Source organism: Salvelinus namaycush, chromosome 12 (assembly GCF_016432855.1).
Source record: "Salvelinus namaycush isolate Seneca chromosome 12, SaNama_1.0, whole genome shotgun sequence".
In the NCBI taxonomy this organism is placed as follows: domain Eukaryota; kingdom Metazoa; phylum Chordata; class Actinopteri; order Salmoniformes; family Salmonidae; genus Salvelinus; species Salvelinus namaycush.
In genome coordinates this window covers 720,792-741,749 of record NC_052318.1, presented here as the reverse complement: position 1 = coordinate 741,749, position 20,958 = coordinate 720,792, and the positions used below count along the sequence as shown (strand labels likewise).

The following is a 20,958-nucleotide window of genomic DNA, read 5'->3' as shown; positions in this document are numbered from 1 at the left end:
ATCGGCATAGGGAGGAGATCAGCCTGGTGCGTCAGCATAGGGAGGAGATCAGCCTGGAGCGTCAGCATAGGGAGGAGATCAGCCTGGTGCGTCAGCATAGGGAGGAGATCAGCCTGGAGCGTCAGCATAGGGAGGAGATCAGCCTGGAGCGTCAGCATAGGGGGGAGATCAGCCTGGTGCGTCGGCATAGGGAGGAGATCAGCCTGGAGCGTCAGCATAGGGAGGAGATCTGGCAGCTGTAGTGTGCAATGAAACATTTTGAGGACAACCAGGAACTGTCCAGCAGTCAATAACCGGCTAAAACGCAAGACCTGCAGAAGATGATACAAGGGCATTTCTCAGCCACCACCATCCACTCTACAAAGAGTCCCAGAAAACCCCAGCACCAAGCCAACAGCTGGATCAGAACCCATCGACCAACCAACGCACCAACCCAGTTGACCCCCTCCCATCCCCCATCTCACGGCCTGTAATTACTCCCGTCACTCCTGCCATCCTCCACAGACCTGACGAGAAATCAGATATTATATTCATGGGAAGTTAATATACGTATAAAAAGTGGCACATTTATGGCGCCCCCCACAACAGAGAGAGCTATGGCGCTCTCGACTGTAGCCCTGCTTGGCTGCCCCAGCCATATCGTTCACACGGGGACTAGGCATCCGGATATACGACAAACAGAGTAGCCGCATCACACTGTCAATCTACAACGATTGTAATTTTGCAAAATCTCACAATAAGACTACTTAATGTTAGATCTCTCACTTCCAAGGCAGTTATAGTCATTGAACTAATCACTGGTCATAACCTTGATGTGATTGGCCTGACTGAAACATGGCTCAAGCCTGATGAATTTACTGTGTTAAATGAGGCCTCACCTCCTGGTTACACTAGTGACCATATCCCCCGCGCATCTCGCAAAGGCGGAAGTGTTGCTAACATTTACGACTGCAAATTTCAATTTACACAAAAAAAGGACTGCATTTTCATATTTTGAGCTTCTAGTCATGCAGCCTACTCAATCACTTTTTATAGCTACTGTTTACAGGCCTCCTGGGCCATATACAGCGTTCCTCACTGAGTTCCCTGAATTCCTATCGGACCTTGTAGTCATAGCAGATAATATTCACATTTTTGGTGATTTTAATATTCACATGGAAAAGTCCATAGACCCACTCCAAAAGGCTTTCGGAGCAATCATCGACTCAGTGGGGTTTGTCCAACATGTCTCTGGACCTACTCACTGCCACAGTCATACTCTGGACCTAGTTTTGTCCCGTGGAATAAATGTTGTAGATCTTAATGTTTTTCCACATAATCCTGGACTATCGGACCACCATTTTATTACTTTTGCAATCGCAACAAATAATCTGCTCAGACACCAACCAAGGAGCATCAAAAGCCGTGCTAGAAATTCTCGGACAACCCAAAGATTCCTAGATGCCCTTCCAGACTCCCTCCACCTACCCAAGGACGTCAGAGTACAAACATCGGTTAACCACCTAACTGAGGATCTAAACTTAACCTTGCGTAATACCCTAGATGCAGTCGCACCCCTAAAAACTAAAAACATTTGTCATAAGAAACTAGCTCCCTGGTATACAGAAAATACCCGAGCTCTGAAGCAAGCTTCCAGAAAATTGGAACGGAAATGGCGCCACACCAAACTGGAAGTCTTCCGACTAGCTTGGAAAGACAGTACCGTGCAATATCGAAGAGCCCTCACTGTTGCTCGGTCATCCTACTTTTCCAACCTAATTGAGAATAAAAACCAATGCAAAATGTATTTTGATATTGTCGCAAAGCTAACTAAAAAACAGTATTCCCCAAGAGGATGGCGTTCACTTGAGCAGTGATAAATTCATGAACTTCTTTGAAGAAAAGAGCCTGGTTCCTCTTGAGGTTTCTTCCTAGGTTTCTGCCTTTCTAGGAAGTTTTTTCTTCGCTACCGTGCTTCTACGTCTGCATTGCTTGGGGTTTTAGGTTGGATTTCTGTATAAGCACTTTGTGACGTCTGCAGATGTAAAAAGGCCTTTATAAATACATTTGATTTGACCTACCAGTCAAAGACTGTTGATTCAGACAGTGTACTCTACCAAGTATGGTGTATCTACAGACCGCAGACTGGGGGGGGGGGGGGGTGTGGCTTGTAGTCACGATCGACTACACACCGCGCCCACCAAGTAGTGTCATGAGAGAGTTGGGTTCAACAGGGTCTAGCTGCAGCAGATATTTAGTGTTGCGTTAGCTCGCCAGTGGGCGTGGCGTTAGCTCGCCAGTGGGCGTGGCGTTTACTCGCCAGTGGGCAGTGGGTGTGGCATTAGCTCGCCAGTGGGCGTGGCGTTTACTCGCCAGTGGGCGTGGCGTTAGCTCGCCAGTGGGCGTGGCGTTTGCTCACCAGTGGGCGTGGCGTTTACTCGCCAGTGGGCAGTGGGTGTAGCATTAGCTCGCCAGTGGGCGTGGCGTTTGCTCACCAGTGGGCGTGGCATTTACTCACCAGTGGGCGTGGCGTTTACTCGCCAGTGGGCAGTGGGTGTGGCATTAGCTCGCCAGTGGGCGTGGCGTTAGCTCGCCAGTGATGCTTGTATTGACGTAATGCTAGTGTGTGCGGCGTATAGTGATGTATTTCATGCTAATGGGCGTCATACTGTTACAAGTACCTTCATAATGGCAGTTGGCACGGCGTGTATTTACTACAGTCCGCGGATATTATTCAAACCTACCAGTCAAAGCTCAACATCGCCCTCTAGGATCAGAAATCAGTCACTGATCATCCTCTCACTTTTAGCACCTAAATATATACACATTCTCTCCTTCATTGCATGATTAGAAATAACAGACCAGGTGAAACCTAAGCTAGTCTAATGATGAGCTTCATTGCACCATATCGTTTCAATTCCCATTGAATTCTTGTAAAAACTGTCATTGCCCAGTTCCAACTTATACAGAAAATGTTTTAATTACCATAAAAATACACCCGAATTGAATGAGAATTACACACTGTCGATGAGGCCCCAGAAAATTGATTTTTAAGCAATTGAGATACAGATTTGGCCTGTGACTGGACAGTGGAGTGGCGCCATCTAGAGGCACCAAACAACACTACCACTTGACGGGCACAATCTACTGTGGTCTTCCAGTTAGAGGTTATCAGCAGTCAGCAGCAGCACGGTCAACAACCCTGGGTCTGCAGAGATGCAGTCGACATAAAATGGAACCGCACACGTTCACTCTCCATTCAACAAATGAGACCGTTTTCACTGGGTCGTGTATTTCAGCGGCTTACTCCGAAGTCTTCAGAAAGAGATAATGCTTTTTACTAGTTATTGTTCAATCTGTTGAATAATAACCTCCCAGCACACCTTGCAGCCCTCTACTACAACTGTCCTTATATAGTCTCACGTGGCCAGCCCTCTACTACAACTGTCCTTATATAGTCTCACGTGGCCAGCCCTCTACTACAACTGTCCTTATATAGTCTCACGTGGCCATCCCTCTACTACAACTGTCCTTATATAGTCTCACGTGGCCAGCCCTCTACTACAACTGTCCTTATATAGTCTCACGTGGCCATCCCTCTACTACAACTGTCCTTATATAGTCTCACGTGGCCAGCCCTCTACTACAACTGTCCTTATATAGTCTCACGTGGCCATCCTTCTACTACTGTCCTTATAGTCTCACGTGGCCATCCCTCTACTACAACTGTCCTTATATAGTCTCACGTGGCCATCCCTCTACTACAACTGTCCTTATATAGTCTCACGTGGCCAGCCCTCTACTACAACTGTCCTTATATAGTCTCACGTGGCCAGCCCTCTACTACAACTGTCCTTATAGTCTCACATGGCCATCCCTCTACTACAACTGTCCTTATATAGTCTCACGTGGCCAGCCCTCTACTACAACTGTCCTTATATAGTCTCACATGGCCATCCCTCTACTACAACTGTCCTTATATAGTCTCACATGGCCATCCCTCTACTACAACTGTCCATATAGTCTCACGTGGCCATCCCTCTACTACAACTGTCCTTATATAGTCTCACGTGGCCAGCCCTCTACTACAACTGTCCTTATATAGTCTCACGTGGCCATCCTTCCAAATCTCCTCCACTGGACGTGAAGCCTGAGGTTGACGATAACGACCCGGGACAAGCCCGGAGATTTAGGCTAACGACCATTAAAAAAAAACGCAACATAAAAACCACCAAGGATTAGTGACAAGGTATTTTTATTGGGCAGCTTTGTACACACTGATCATGGGTGTGTCTGAAAAGGCACCCGATATAGTTCGCTACCCACCTAGTTCACTACTTTGACCCTACTGGCCCTGGGCATAAGTAGTGAACTACATAGGAAGCCATTTGACACCTAATGTATAATACATGCTTACAGCTTCCATACTAGACGTTGTGACAGCGTAGAAGAATAAACCCGTACTTTTACAGACAGAAGCAACAAAGCTAGGACCAATATGTGTACAGACAACAGTCTAAATATATATCCCCCCCCCCCCCCAATCAACCCATCAACCCCTAGCCACAACCACCTAGTGCACTTCATTAGATCTGTCCTCAACGTCAATGTCCCAGCTGTGTCCCAGAGTTAAAACCCTCAGAGTCCAGCACTCCTTCAGAGGTGAGTTTCCCCAAAACATCATCTTCACCACTAAAGTCGATGTGCAAAATGGGACAAAGAATTCTCTTAACCCTGCAGACAATCTTTGTTTTTGGGAAAGCCATCAGTCAGATGTCCATGAGGTTCCGTACTGGTTTAGGTAGGGGGATAGGGTGGATGTGGGGGGGGTTAAGACTTTACAGAGCTTCCAATAGGGTCGGGGTGGTCTTCAAGACGTGGCTAGTGGTTCTCGTGCTCCTAGTAGGGGGCGAGTGTTTACTGGGTAATTCCAATAACACCACAGGCCTGGCGACCGCCAGCGTTGCCAGTCTTCAGACTCTCCTCGTTGCCTCCTTTCCCCAGGTCATCGGCTTTCTCATGGATCTATCGGTATAGAGGAGATAGAGGTTGGAAAAGATAGTAAAACACCAAAGAGAATGAAAGACAGTGAGAGGGGAGATGGGGCGAGAACTGGGTTGTGTTCACTTGGAGAACTTTGAGCATTTCCTCACATTTCCTGCCTAGTGGACACAACATACAGCTTACAGGTTCCTCACATTTCCTGCCTAGTAAGACACAACATGTAGCTAGCTACAAGTCAGGCAATGTCTGTTCTTACCACCATGGTCCTGCCGATGATCGAGTGGGGTCCAGTGAGAGTCAGTATCTTGTCCTGGATGTTGATCTTAGCCACACTGTCGGCTCCTGCAGTCACGTTGCCAAGGTCCCCTACGTGCCTAGCAACACAGAGACAGAACAGCTGGTCAGAGGAGAGACGGCTGTTCAATAGTTTAACCCCTACGTGCACATTGTAGCAAAACAAACAGACTGACATTTCTAAACCACTTCACCCCCCCTACGTAGATCTAGTCAAAGGAAAACTTTGAGATGATAAAAGCACATTGGGGTGGGACACTACACCCGCCTCTCCCCCACCGGGGTGGGACACTACACCCGCCTCTCCCCCACCGGGGTGGGACACTACACCCGCCTCTCCCCCACCGGGGTGGGACACTACACCCGCGCCTCCCCCACCGGGGTGGGACACTACACCCGCGCCTCCCCCACCGGGGTGGGACACTACACCCGCGCCTCCCCCACCGGGGTGGGACACTACACCCGCGCCTCCCCCACCGGGGTGGGACACTACACCCGCGCCTCCCCCACCGGGGTGGGACACTACACCCGCGCCTCCCCCACCGGGGTGGGACACTACACCCGCGCCTCCCCCACCGGGGTGGGACACTACACCCGCGCCTCCCCCACCGGGGTGGGACACTACACCCGCGCCTCCCCCACCGGGGTGGGACACTACACCCGCGCCTCCCCCACCGGGGTGGGACACTACACCCGCGCCTCCCCCACCGGGGTGGGACACTACACCCGCGCCTCCCCCACCGGGGTGGGACACTACACCCGCGCCTCCCCCACCGGGGTGGGACACTACACCCGCGCCTCCCCCACCGGGGTGGGACACTACACCCGCGCCTCCCCCACCGGGGTGGGACACTACACCCGCGCCTCCCCCACCGGGGTGGGACACTACACCCGCGCCTCCCCCACCGGGGTGGGACACTACACCCGCGCCTCCCCCACCGGGGTGGGACACTACACCCGCGCCTCCCCCACCGGGGTGGGACACTACACCCGCGCCTCCCCCACCGGGGTGGGACACTACACCCGCCTCCCCCACCGGGGTGGGACACTACACCCGCCTCCCCCACCGGGGTGGGACACTACACCCGCCTCCCCCACCGGGGTGGGACACTACACCCGCCTCCCCCACCGGGGTGGGACACTACACCCGCCTCCCCCACCGGGGTGGGACACTACACCCGCCTCCCCCACCGGGGTGGGACACTACACCCGCCTCCCCCACCGGGGTGGGACACTACACCCGCCTCCCCCACCGGGGTGCATAACATACTTCTCTACACAGGACAAACTGGAAATGTTTACATTAGTAGCAGAGCTGGCTAAGACGTTGTCAAGAGGGTAATCATGTGTTTGTTTCAAGCCTTCGTAAGGGGACTGTTCCCACATAGGAAAAGAAGCAAAGAACATAGTCACCCTTCAGGCTAGTAGGCTAGCCTAGCTGGCTAGCTGTCTGACAATCACCATTTCATTAGTTCTTCCAAGTATATAAGGCATACTTACTTTTTAAGACTGCTAAATAACAACGAACAATTAATGTATTGTCAGGTAGAGATACCCAAGCAGCTGCTCTGTCCCTCTGGTGTCTGTCTGCCAGCCCGGCAAGAACCAATGACAACAGGCAGCTGTAGACGCAATGGATTCTGGTTGTAGTTAATTACCACATTTTCTGTGCTTATCTATGGTGAGTTTGGACAACATGTTTCAGATCTCTCCTAGAAAAATCATCTTCAATCAAGCATATCGGCTGCTATCTGAATAGGTCTATCGGACAATTTTCTTGGGTAACTATAACTATATTGCCAATTGGATTGGTCCCCTCTAGCACACGGAACCCCACTAATCTACCGGAAACGGAAACGCACGAGGCGGCTAAAAACAGACCTCCATCTTCTGCCAGCTTGCTACCCATGGCCCGGCTAGCTGTCTGAATCGCCGTGACCCCAACCAACCTCACTACTCACTGGACCCTTATGATCACTCGACTAAGCATGCCTCTCCTTAATGTCAATATGTCTTGTCCATTGCTGTCCTGGTTAGTGTTTATTGGCTTATTTCACTGTAGAGCCTCTAGCCCTGTTCACTATACCATATCCAACCTTTCAGTTCCACCACCCACATATGCGATGACATCACCTGGTTTCAATGATGTTTCTAGAGACAATATCTCATCATCACTCAATACCTAGGTTTACCTCCAGTGTATTCACATCCTACCATACCTTTGTCTGTACAATATACCTTGAAGATATTTTATCGCCCCCAGAAACCTGCTCCTTTTACTCTCTGTTCCGGACGTCCTAGACGACCAATTCTCATAGCTTTTTAGCCGTACCCTTATCCTACTCTGGTGATAGAGGTGAATCCAGGCCCTGCATTGCCTAGCTCCACTCCTATTCCCCAGGCGCTCTCTTTTTTTTTTTTTACTTCTGTAACCGTAAAAAGCCTTGGTTTCATGCATGTTAACATTAGAAGCCTCCTCCCTAAGTTTGTTTTATTCACTGCTTTAGCACACTCTGCCAACCCGGATGTCCTAGCCGTGTCTGAATCCTGGCTTAGGAAGACCACCAAAAACTCTGAAATCTCCATCCCTAACTACAACATTTTCAGACAACTGCCAAAGGGGGCGATGTTACAATCTACTGCAGATAGCCTGCAGAGTTCTGTCCTACTATCCAGGTCTGTACCCAAACAATTTGAACTTCTACTCGTGCTGTTAGGTGACCTAAACTGGGACATGCTTAACACCCCAGCCATCCTACAATCTAAGCTAGATGCCCTCAATCTCACACAAATGATCAATGAACCTACCAGGTACAACCCTAAATCCGTAAACACGGGCACCCTCAGATATCATCCTAACCAACTTGCCCTCCAAATACACCTCTGCTGTTTTCAACTGTTTTCAACCAAGATCTCAGCGATCACTGCCGCATTGCCTGCATCCGTAATGGTCAGCGGTCAAACGACCTCCACTCATCACTGTAAAACACTCCCTGAAACACTTCAGCGAGCAGGCCTTTCTAATCGACCTGGCCGGGGTATCCTGGAAGGATATTGACCTCATCCCATCAGTAGAGGATGCCTGTTTTTTTTTTTTTTAAATGCCTTCCTCACCATCTTAAACAAGCATGCCCCATTCGAGAAATTTAGAACCAGGAACAGATATAGCCCTTGGTTCTCTCCAGACCTGACTGCCCTTAACCAACAGAAAAACATCCTGTGGCGTTCTGCATTAGCATCGAACAGCCCCCGTGATATGCAACTTTTCAGGGAAGTTAGAAACCAATATACACAGGCAGTTAGAAAAGCCAAGGCTAGCTTTTTCAAGCAGAAATTTGCTTCCTGCAACAAACTCAGTTCTGGGACACTAAACTCCATGGAGAAGAGCACCTCCTCCCAGCTGCCCACTGCTCTGAGGATAGGAAACTGTCACCACCGATAAATCCACGATAATTAAGAATTTCAATAAGCATTTTTCTACAGTTGGCCATGCTTTCCACCTGGCTACCCCTACCCTGGTCAACAGCACTGCACCCCCCACAGCAACTCGCCCAAGCCTTCCCCATTTCTCCTTCTCCCAAATCCAGATAGCAGATGTTCTGAAAGAGCTGCAAAACCTGGACTCGTACAAATCATCCGGGCTAGATAATCTGGACCCTCTCTTTCTAAAAGTATCTGCCAAAATTGTTGCAACCCCTATTACTAGCCTGTTCAACCTCTCTTTCGTGTCGTCTGAGATTCCCAAAGATTGGAAAGCTGCCGCGGTCATCCCCCTCTTCAAATGGGGAGACACACTAGACCCAAACTGCTACAGACCTATATCTATCCTACCCTGCCTTTCTAAAGTCTTCAAAAGCCAAGTTAACAACAAACAGATCACCAACCATTTCGAATCCCACCGTACCTTATCCACTATGCAATCTGGTTTCCGAGCTGGTCATGGGTGCACCTCAGCCACGCTCAAGGTCCTAAATGATATGATAACCGCTATCGATAAGAAACAATACTGTGCAGCCGTATTCATTGACCTGGCCAAGGCTTTCAACTCTGTCAATCACCACATTGGCAGACTCAACAGCCTTGGTTTCTCAAATGATTGCCTCACCTGGTTCACCAACTACTTCTCTGATAGAGTGCAGTGTGTCAAATCGAAGGGGCCTCTGGCAGTCTCTATGGGGGTGCCACAGGGTTCAATTCTTGGGCCGACTTCTCTATACATCAATGATGTCGCTCTTGCTGCTGGTGAGTCTCTGATCCACCTCTACGCAGACGACACCATTCTGTACACTTCTGGCCCTTCTTTGGACACTGTGTTAACTAACCTCCAGACGAGCTTCAATGCCATACAACTCTCCTTCCGTGGCCTCCAACTGCTCTTAAATACAAGTAAAACTAAATGCATGCACTTCAATCGATCGCTGCCTGCACCTGCCCGCCCGTCCAGCATCACTACTCTGGACGGTTCTGACTTAGAATATGTGGACAACTACAAATACCTAGGTGTCTGGTTAGACTGTAAACTCTCTTTCCAGACTCACATTAAGCATCGCCAATCCAAAATTAAATCTTGAATCGGCTTCCTATTTCGCAAACAAAGCCTCTTTCACTCATGCTGCCAAACATACCCTCATAAAACTGACCATCCTACCGATCCTCGACTTCGGTGATGTCATCTATAAAATAGCCTCCAACACTCTACTCAATAAATTGGATGCAGTCTATCACAGTGCCATCCGTTTTGTCACCAAAGCCCCATATACTACCCACCACTGTGACCTGTACGCTCTCGTCGGCTGGCCCTCGCTACATATTCGTCAACAGACCCACTGGCTCCAGGTCATCTATAAGTCTTTGCTAGGTAAAGTACCCCCTTAGCTCGCTGGTCACCATACCAGCACCCACCCGTAGCACACGCTCCAGCAGGTATATCTCACCGGTCACCCCCAAAGCCAATTCCTCCTTTGGCCACCTCTCCTTCCAGTTCTCTGCTGCCAATGACTGGAACGAACTACAAAAATCTCTGAAACTGGAAACACTTATCTCCCTCACTAGCTTTAAGCACCAGCTGTCAGAGAAGCTCACAGATCACTGCACATAGCCCATCTATAAATAGTCAAAACTACTACCACTTCCCCTACTGTATTTATTTATTTAGCTCCTTTGCACCCCAGTATTTCTACTTTGCACACTCATCTACTGTCAAATCTACCATTCCAGTGTTTTACTTGCTATATTGTCTTTACTTCGCCACCATGGCCTATTTATTGCCTTTATCTCCTTTCTCACCTCATTTGCTCACATTGTATATAGACTTATTTTCTACTGTAATATTTACTATACGTTTGTTTATTCCATGTGTAATTCCACGTTTGTTTATTCCATTGTTTGTGTCGAACTGCTTTGCTTTATCTTGGCCAGGTCGCAGTTGTAAATGAGAACTTGTTCTCAACTATCCTACATGGTTAAATAAAGGTGAAATCAAATAAAAATAAATCTAGCTTGTCCTGCATTGCATATAATCGATGCGGTGCCTGTTAATTTCTCATTGAATCACAGCCTACTTCGACAAACGGGTGATTTAACAAGCGCATTGGCAAAAAAAGCCCTGTCGTTGCATTAATGTACCTAACCATAAACATCAATGCCTTTCTTAAAATCAATACACAAGTATATATTTCTAAACCTGCATATTTGGTTAATACTGCCTGCTAACATGAATTTATTATAACTAGGGAAATTGTGTCACTTCTCTTGCATTCCGTGCAAGCAGTCAGGGTGTATGCAGCAGTTTGGGCCGCCTGGCTCGTCGCGAACTGTTTGAAGTCCATTTATTCCTAACAAAGACCGTAATTCATTTTCCAGAATTGTACGTAATTATGACATAACATTGAAGGTTGTACAATGTAACAGCAATATTTAGACTTATGGATGCCACCCGTTAGATAAAATACAGAACGGTTCCGTATTTCACTGAAAGAATAAACGTTTTGTTTTCGAAAAGATAGTTTCCAGATTCGACCATTTTAATGACCAAAGGCTCGTATTTCTGTGTGTTATTATGTTATAATTAAGTCTATGATTTGATAGAGCAGTCTGACTGAGCGATGGTAGGCAGCAGCAGGCTCGTAAGCATTCATTTAAACAGCACTTTCCTGCGTTTTGCCAGCAGCTCTTCTGCTGTTTATGACTTCAAGCCTATCAACTCCCGGGATTAGGCTGGTGTAACTGATGTGAAATGGCTAGCTAGTTAGCGGGGTGCACGCTAATAGCGTTTCAAACGTCACTCGCTCTGAGACTTGGAGTATTTGTTCCCCTTGCTCTGCATGGGTAACGCTGCTTCGGGGGTGGCTGTTGTCGATGTGTTCCCGGTTCGAGCCCAGGTAGAGGGATGGAAGCTATACTGTTACACTGGCAATACTAAAGTGCCTATCAGAACATCCAATAGTCAAAGGTATATGAAATACAAATCGTATAGAGAGAAAATAGTCCTATAATAACTACAACCTAAAACTTCTTACCTGGGAATATTGAAGACTCATGTTAAAAGGAACCACCAGCTTTCAAATGTTCTCATGTTCTGAGCAAGGAACTTAAACGTTAGCTTTCTTACATGGCACATATTGCACTTTTACTTTCTTCTCCAACACTTTGTTTTTGCATTATTTAAACCAAATTGAACATGTTTCATTATTTATTTGAGGCCAAATTGATTTTATTGATGTATTATATTAAGTTAAAATAAGTGTTCATTCAGTATTGTTGTAAATGTCATTATTACAAATAAATTAAATTTAAAAAAAATCTGCCGATGAATCGGTATCGGCGTTGAAAGATCATAATCGGTCAACCACTAATTAAAACAGATATCCCTCAAATGGTGCTGCCCACGCGGTCACTGATGCCATTATGGCACAGATACAAAGACGAGTTCCCCTTCTACTCAACTAGTGATAAGCCCAGACTCACCTGACATCATCGTCGGGTCCTCCGTGGGTCTTGCTGTGGGGGTTGAAGTGGGGTAACTCCACTAGTGATAAGCCCAGACTCACCTGACATCATCGTCGGGTCCTCCGTGGGTCTTGCTGTGGGGGTTGAAGTGGGGTCCTGCACTCAGACAGCCGTTGGTGTTGTCTCCGAAGGCATGGACGTGGAAGCCATGTTCCCCCGGGGTTAGACCTGCGATCTCCCCGGTCAGCTTCACTGGACCGTTGTCACCCTGATAACAGAGACACGCGTCAGTTGACCTGCAGAAGACCACCGGGTGACCTACAGAAGACCACCGGGTGACCTGCAGAAGACCACCGGGTGACCTGCAGAAGACCACCAGGTGACCTACAGAAGACCACCAGGTGACCTACAGAAGACCACAGGGATAAAGAGAGGGGAAGGCACAGGGTGACCTACAGAAGACCACCGGGTGACCTACAGGAGACCACAGGGTGACCTACAGGAGACCACAGGGATAAAGAGAGGGGACAGGAGATGCAGTGGAACCACAGAGCACACACACATTGAAGACACAGATGGACAGTCAAACACTCAGGGGGTAACAATTAAGACTACAGAATGGGGTTTGAAATGAGGTGTCAAAATCATGTGTCCGGATTGGGAAGACCGTTGCAATTAGCATATCAATGAGCCACACAGACAGCGTGGTGAAGAAAGCGCAGCAGCGCCTCTTCAACCTCAGGAGGCTGTAGAAATCCGGCTTGTCACCAAAAAACAATAACTTTTACAGATGCACAATCGAGAGCATCCTGTCGGGCTGTATCACCGCCTGGTACGGCAACTGCTCCGCCCACAACCGTAAGGCTCTCCAGAGGGTAGTGAGGTCTGCACAACGCATCACCGGGGGCAAACTACCTGCCCTCCAGGACACCTACACCACCCGATGTCACAGGAAGGCCATAAAGATCATCAAGGACATCAACCACCTGAGCCACTGCCTGTTCACCCCGCTATCATCCAGAAGGCGAGGTCAGTACAGGTGCATCAAAGCAGGGACCGAGAGACTGAAAAACAGCTTCTATCTCAAGGCCATCAGACTATTAAACAGCCACCACTAACATTTAGTGGCCGCTGCCAACATACTGACTCAACTCCAGCAACTTTAATGAAAAAAATGTATGTAATAAATGTATCACTAGCCACTTTAAACAATGCCACTTTATATAATGTTTACATACCCTACATTACTCATCTCATATGTATATACTGTACTCTATACCATCTACTGCATCTTGCCTATGCCATTCTGTACCATCACTCATTCATATATCTTTATGTACATATTCTTTATCCCTTTACACTTGTGTGTATTAGGTAGTTGTTGTGGAATTGTTAGGTTAGATTACTCTTTGGTTATTACTGCACGGTCAGAACTAGAAGCACAAGCATTTCGCTACACTCGCATTAACATCTGCTAACCATGTGTATGTGACAAATAACATTGGAGTTACACTGGAATAGCACCTACAAAACCAAGAAGTGTAGCTAGCTAGCCGTTACGCTACTTCTGACATTTTTTGAGGGAGCAACTGTCAACGACACAGTCCGTTGTCCACACGCCTTTTTCAGGCAAACTTTGCTTTGTTTTTTGACAGTAGACCAACACACCAGACCAGGTTGAAGGGGAAATGAAAATGAGCGCCAAGGCAGAATGACTCTAGCCTGGTCCCAGATCTGTTGCTGCTACTGCCTACCGTTATTGTCAAGCCAACGTTGCCAACTAATCCATAAGGAGTGGGCGAGAGAGCAGAAACTGACTGGCACTCGGCTAAAAAATACTGCCTCTTCATCTGTAACGACGTTACAAGCAGAGCGGTAGTGGTAGCAAGTAGTAGCATTAGCTGGTATCTAGTAGTAGTAGGTAGTGTTAGCTAGTAGTAGTAGGTAGTGTTAGCTAGTAGTAGTAGGTAGTGTTAGCTAGTAGTAGTAGGTAGTGTTAGCTAGTAGTAGTAGGTAGTGTTAGCTAGTAGTAGTAGGTAGTGTTAGCTAGTAGTAGTTGTAGCAGCAGTGTTAGTTGGTAGCAGTAGCGGCAGCAGCTAGCGACGGTGGCTGGCAGTGGCGGATGGCAGCTAGCAGTAGCGTTACTTGTAGGTATTGTATGACAGGCAGCACTAGCAATTAGCCTGCATTCACCTCAGCAATTTACCCTGCTTACAAAATAATATGGCTATCTAAATCGATGATTTACAAAGAGGGCTTAAGGGAAAATGCAAGATTAGGACTGGACTGGTATCAAAAGGCAGCCAACTGATTGTATGGCTAGTTGTAGCTAGCGAGCGTTAGGTACTTCTAGCACGTAACATTAGTAGCAAGATACATTTTGCTTGACTGGCTACCCAAACTCCCTGCAGTGGCCAAACGCTATGCCACGCACAAGGACGTACATTTATTCTCTACAATGAGTCTGTATAGGAGTAGCTACCGCCCAACGATTTCTAGAATGAAAATCCATTCTAGAGCGTCTGATTGGTCCCAGAAACAGATGGGTTGGGCCAGTGCCTGAACATGTGGATAAAGCAGCATTTGATATTCTGATTGGTTAGAGATGATCCAATCACTGATGGATTTTATCAAAACGAAGTGTTTTACATCAGTCAGTGCTATACAGAATCCTTGGGACATCCCTACCATAAAACTTAACCAAGATAGACCACAGCCTGTAATATCAAATGGGAACAAAATTAACCAAGCACAAACTAGCAAGATACTATTGGCCAGTTCTAACATGCATCTGCATATTCCCATTAAGGAACACCTACTCTGAAGTGCACATGTGCAGTAACTCACTTCACCTTTGCACTCCTAAATCTAGCAATTTTAAAACTTTGGCAAAGGGTAAAGTCTACAAAAAAAAAATGGAGTCCACTGTTCATAACAGATTCTAGTTTAAGGAAGAGAACTGTATTGAGAATTTTTTTTACATCGTTGAGAACATGTGCAGAATATCGGCCAAAATCCTTCCCCTTCCATCTTCTCCCACTTCCGGTCACTGGGCATCCGCCCACTACCATATTTGGTAGTGAGTGTAAACACCAAGCAGATGCTTGACATTTATACACCCGGTGAAATATCCGTTTCATTGTTAGCCCCTACACCATTTTAAAATTAAACTTCAACGGGAGGGGGCGTCCCAAGGATCCCAGATTGCACGGACCTTGACGTCCCACTAACGACTTCATGATGGCAGTCTCCTGCCCTCTTCAAAACACGTGCTAGTGTCAGGCATACACGACACGATGTTGGCGTCCCAGAGGAATGTATGGGGTGAAATCCTATGGTCTAGGATCTGTAAAATAGGGACTCGCGTCGTTTGAGCGGGTCAAGGCCGCACTAATAGATGTTCCGTACCACAGATCCCTGTCGGATGTCGCGATAACTTTCTAACAGGTCAGAAATGTTGGTCGTGTATGTTGTAGGATGAGCAGAAGTACAACGCGACTGGGCAAGGACTGCGGCTAATAGCCAATGAGCAGCATGTGAGACCAAAGCAACATGCACCGTGTGGACAAACGCCACTGCCTTGTCAATGGACGAGTTGGTTTTACATAGCCCGGTGCCCCAGTTAGGCAGTTTCATATTTTAGGCCATTTATTTCTATTTAACGAGGCAAGTCAGTTAAGAACACATTCTTCTTTACAATGACGGCCTAGGAACAGTGGGTTAACTGCCTTGTTCAGGGGCAGAACGACAGATGTTTACCTCGTCAGCTCAGGGATTCAATCTAAATCAAATGTATTTATAAAGCCCTTCTTACATCAGCTGATATCTCAAAGTGCTGTACAGAAACCCAGCCTAAAACCCCAAACAGCAAGCAATGCAGGTGTAGAAGCACGGTGGCTAGGAACCTAGCAACCTTTCTGCACATAAGCAGCTCACTGTTGTCGTGTCGGCATGTTTTCTCCGTGACAACCGAGACCCGCGGGATCAACTAGGGAACCGTCCTGGGGTTGAGGATGGACAGAATTAAAGCTTTAGGTCAAAGGACATCGAGAAAATGAGAACACGTCCAAGTTGTAACGTGAGTTAGCTCTTAACACTAGCTAAAACAACGTTGCATAAATTCGCTGGAAGGGTTTTTGATAAAAACAAGCTAGATAGCCGTCCTACCTAGCTAGCCGTGCTAAGTTTGTCGTCATGTTAAACGGATTTGTAAATGAACGCTAGCTAACTGATAAGGCCAGCCGCAGACAGTCAGGTGTGCCAAATGCATATGTTCTCCAAAGTCGAAATGCAGGCTTGTATTTATCCGATTAACGACATACTTTACCTCCTGCTCAAAGTATACGGTCCCGGTAACTTCACCGGTTCCTTTCAGCACGCAAACAGCCTTCAGTACCATCTCTGCAATTTCACAAAGTCCGTGTGTCACAGAAAGACATCAAGTGCGAATGCAGAGCTTTATTAATGTTAGAGAGTTAATTTGTTCCAATCAGCGGCCAGGGGATGGGTGAGCAGAGATCTGATTGGCAGGCGAGGACACTACCGGAACTGCGCAGTAACGCAGATTCAACCGAGATAAACTTCTATAATCATACCGCACATCAGAGAATGGTCTAGTGGCGTTTTTGAATATGAATGAATCTCGTCTATAAAAATGTGCTATTATATGTCTCCGTAGGTTAGAAATCACGTGGTTCAAAAAAATGTACATCCAATCTACAACTGACCAGCTCAAACAGTTGTCACTGGTCAAATGTATCATTTCAGAGGCTTTTATCCCAAGGCTCTGCTATAGACTTCCTGTCCACTACAGAAACAAGAGATAGGCTCCTGCCATTGCTCCTTTGCCCCCCAGTATTTCTACATTGCACATTCATCTACTGCACGTCTACCATTCCAGTGTTTAATTGGTATATTGTAATTACCTTGCCACCATGGCCTATTTATGGCCTTACCTCCCTTATCCTACCTCATTTGCACATGCTGTATATAGACTTTTTCTACTGTATTATTGACTGTATGTTTGTTTTACTCCATGTGTAACTCTGTGTTGTTGTATGTGTCGAACTGCTTTGCTTTATCTTGGCCAGGTCGCAGTTGTGAATGAGAACTTGTTCTCAACTGACCTACCTGGTTAAATAAAGGTGAAATACATTTTTTTTTTAAATGAGCTGGTCTGGCTCAGATGAAGCTACTTTATCACACGTTACTTTACAGTTCTATACAGAATGAACGGGGCATACAGGTATCACACCCACAACACCAGTGTTGTAAAACAGGGACAGGAATAAACTATTTATAGTGTGTGGATGAGGAAATTCTTTGTCAATATATTCTGTCTGTATTGTTTGTCTATATTCTCTCTGTATTGTTTGTCTCTATTCTGTCTGTATTGTTTGTCTATATTCTGTCTGTATTGTTTGTCTATATTCTGTCTGTATTGTTTGTCTATATTCGTGTCCTACTGCTGAACAGGGCTATGAGTATGTACTACTGTTGAACAGGGCCCATAGAGTAGTGTACTACTTTGAACAGGGCCCATAGAGTAGTGTACTACTGTTGAACAGGGCCTATAGAGTAGTGTACTACTGTTAAACAGGCCCCATAGAGTAGTGTACTACTGCTGAACAGGGCCTATAGAGTAGTGTACTACTGTTGAACAGGGCCCATAGAGTAGTGTACTACTGCTGAACAGGGCCTATAGAGTAGTGTACTACTGTTGAACAGGGCCCATAGAGTAGTGTACTACTGTTGAACAGGGCCCATAGAGTAGTGTACCACTGTTGAACAGGGCCCATAGAGTAGTGTACTACTGCTGAACAGGGCCTATAGAGTAGTGTACTACTGTTGAACAGGGCCCATAGAGTAGTGTACTACTGCTGAACAGGGCCCATAGAGTAGTGTTGAACAGGGCCTATAGAGTAGTGTACTACTGTTGAACAGGGCCTATAGAGTAGTGTACTACTGTTGAACAGGGCCTATAGAGTAGTGTACTACTGCTGAACAGGGCCTATAGAGTAGTGTACTACTGTTGAACAGGGCCTATAGAGTAGTGTACTACTGTTGAACAGGGCCTATAGAGTAGTGTACTACTGCTGAACAGGGCCCATAGAGTAGTGTACTACTGTTGAACAGGGCCTATAGAGTAGTGTACTACTGTTGAACAGGGCCTATAGAAGTATGTACTACTGTTGAACAGGGCCATAGAGTAGTGTGACAGGGCCATAGAGTAGTGTACACTGTGAACAGTGGCTATAGTAGTGTTGAACAGGGCCCATAGAGTAGTGTACTACTGTTGAACAGGGCCCATAGAGTAGTGTACTACTGTTAAACAGGGCCCATAGAGTAGTGTACTACTGTTGAACAGGGCCCATAGAGTAGTGTACTACTGTTGAACAGGGCCCATAGAGTAGTGTACTACTGTTGAACAGGGCCTATAGAGTAGTGTACTACTGTTGAACAGGGCCCATAGAGTAGTGTACTACTGCTGAACAGGGCCTATAGAGTAGTGTACTACTGTTGAACAGGGCCCATAGAGTAGTGTTGAACAGGGCCCATAGAGTAGTGTACTACTGTTGAACAGGGCCCATAGAGTAGTGTACTACTGTTGAACAGGGCCTATAGAGTAGTGTACTACTGTTGAACAGGGCCTATAGAGTAGTGTACTACTGTTGAAAGGGGCCCATAGAGTAGTGTACTACTGTTGAACAGGGCCTATAGAGTAGTGTACTACTGTTGAACAGGGCCTATAGAGTAGTGTACTACTGTTGAACAGGGCCCATAGAGTAGTGTACTACTGTTGAACAGGGCCCATAGAGTAGTGTACTACTGTTGAACAGGGCCTATAGAGTAGTGTTGAACAGGGCCCATAGAGTAGTGTACTACTGTTGAACAGGGCCTATAGAGTAGTGTACTACTGTTGAACAGGGCCCATAGAGTAGTGTACTACTGCTGAACAGGGCCTATAGAGTAGTGTACTACTGCTGAACAGGGCCTATAGAGTAGTGTACTACTGTTGAACAGGGCCTATAGAGTAGTGTACTACTGTTGAACAGGGCCCATAGAGTAGTGTACTACTGTTGAACAGGGCCCAGAGAGTAGTGTTGAACAGGGCCCATAGAGTAGTGTACTACTGTTGAACAGGGCATATAGAGTAGTGTACTACTGTTGAACAGGGCCTATAGAGTAGTGTACTACTGTTGACAGGGCCATAGAGTAGTGTACTACTGTTAAACAGGGCCCTAGAGTAGTGTTGAACAGGGCCCATAGAGTATGTTTGAACAGGGCCCATAGAGTAGTGTACTACTGTTGAACAGGGCCCAGAGAGTAGTGTACTACTGTTGAACAGGGCCCATAGAGTAGTGTACTACTGTTGAACAGGTCCCATAGAGTAGTGTTGAACAGGGCCCATAGAGTAGTGTTGAACAGGGCCCATAGAGTAGTGTACTACTGTTAAACAGGGCCCATAGAGTAGTGTACTACTGTTGAACAGGGCCTATAGAGTAGTGTACTACTGTTGAACAGGGCCTATAGAGTAGTGTACTACTGTTGAACAGGGCCCATAGAGTAGTGTACTACTGTTGAACAGGGCCCATAGAGTAGTGTTGAACAGGGCCCATAGAGTAGTGTACTACTGTTGACAGGGCCCATAGAGTAGTGTACTACTGTTGAACAGGGCCCATAGAGTAGTGTTGAACAGGGCCCATAGAGTAGTGTACTACTGTTGAACAGGGCCCATAGAGTAGTGTACTACTGTTGAACAGGGCCCATAGAGTAGTGTACTACTGTTGAACAAGGCCCATAGAGTAGTGTACTACTGTTGAACAGGGCCCATAGAGTAGTGTTGAACAGGGCCCATAGAGTAGTGTACTACTGTTGAACAGGGCCCATAGAGTAGTGTACTACTGTTGAACAGGGCCCATAGAGTAGTGTTGAACAGGGCCCATAGAGTAGTGTACTACTGTTGAACAGGGCCCATAGAGTAGTGTACTACTGTTGAACAGGGCCCAGAGAGTAGTGTACTACTGTTGAACAGGGCCCATAGAGTAGTGTACTACTGTTGAACAGGGCCCATAGAGTAGTGTACTACTGTTGAACAGGGCCCATAGAGTAGTGTACTACTGTTGAACAGGGCCTATAGAGTAGTGTACTACTGTTGAACAGGGCCCATAGAGTAGTGTACTACTGTTGAACAGGGCCCATAGAGTAGTGTACTACTGTTAAACAGGGCCTATAGAGTAGTGTACTACTGTTGAACAGGGCCCATAGAGTAGTGTACTACTGTTAAACAGGGCCTATAGAGTAGTGTACTACTGTTGAACAGGGCCCATAGAGTAGTGTACTACTGTTAAACAGGGCCTATAGAGTAGTGTACTACTGTTGAACAGGGCCCATAGAGTAGTGTACTACTGTTGAACAGGGCCTAGAGTAGTGTACTACTGTTGAACAGGGCCTATAGAGTAGTGTACTACTGTTGAACAGGGCCTATAGAGTAGTGTACTACTGTTGAACAGGGCCCATAGAGTAGTGTACTACTGTTGAACAGGGCCCATAGAGCACCTTTTGGACCTCACCAGTCTTGTAGTAGGAGACTTTGAAGGCTTCTCAGCTCAGTATTAAAGTGTCTATTAAAGGACTGGTCTGCAACACGGTTTGACAAGCGGGTGGCTATTACGACGTGTGTTTGTGTGTGTGTGTGTGTGTACCACTGTACAGCTGCAGGTCATGGAGTGA

The 20,958-nt window shown here is 46.9% G+C and overlaps 1 protein-coding gene across 1 annotated transcript; it reads right to left on the bottom strand.

Annotated features, from left to right (window-relative positions):
- Nucleotides 1-4,217: 4,217 nt before the first annotated feature.
- On the bottom strand, nucleotides 4,218-16,685 carry LOC120056798 (superoxide dismutase [Cu-Zn]). The gene is made up of 4 exons (XM_039005001.1): nucleotides 16,553-16,685; nucleotides 12,327-12,493; nucleotides 5,240-5,357; nucleotides 4,218-5,004 (listed from the first exon to the last, which is right to left on the bottom strand). The coding sequence occupies exons 1-4, from the start codon at nucleotides 16,622-16,624 to the stop codon at nucleotides 4,897-4,899; spliced, it is 465 nt and encodes a 154-aa protein (XP_038860929.1). The 5' UTR covers nucleotides 16,625-16,685; the 3' UTR covers nucleotides 4,218-4,896.
- Between the last annotated feature and the right edge of the window lie 4,273 nt (nucleotides 16,686-20,958).

Coding starts and splice junctions, on each gene's coding strand:
- LOC120056798 (XM_039005001.1), bottom strand. CDS start 16,624: ATGGTACTGAAGGCTGTTTGCGTGCTGAAAGGAACCGGTGAAGTTACC. Junction 12,494..16,552: donor CCGTATACTTTGAGCAGGAG/GTAAAGTATGTC, acceptor CTCTGTTATCAG/GGTGACAACGGTCCAGTGAA. Junction 5,005..5,239: donor TCATCGGCAGGACCATGGTG/GTAAGAACAGAC, acceptor CTATACCGATAG/ATCCATGAGAAAGCCGATGA.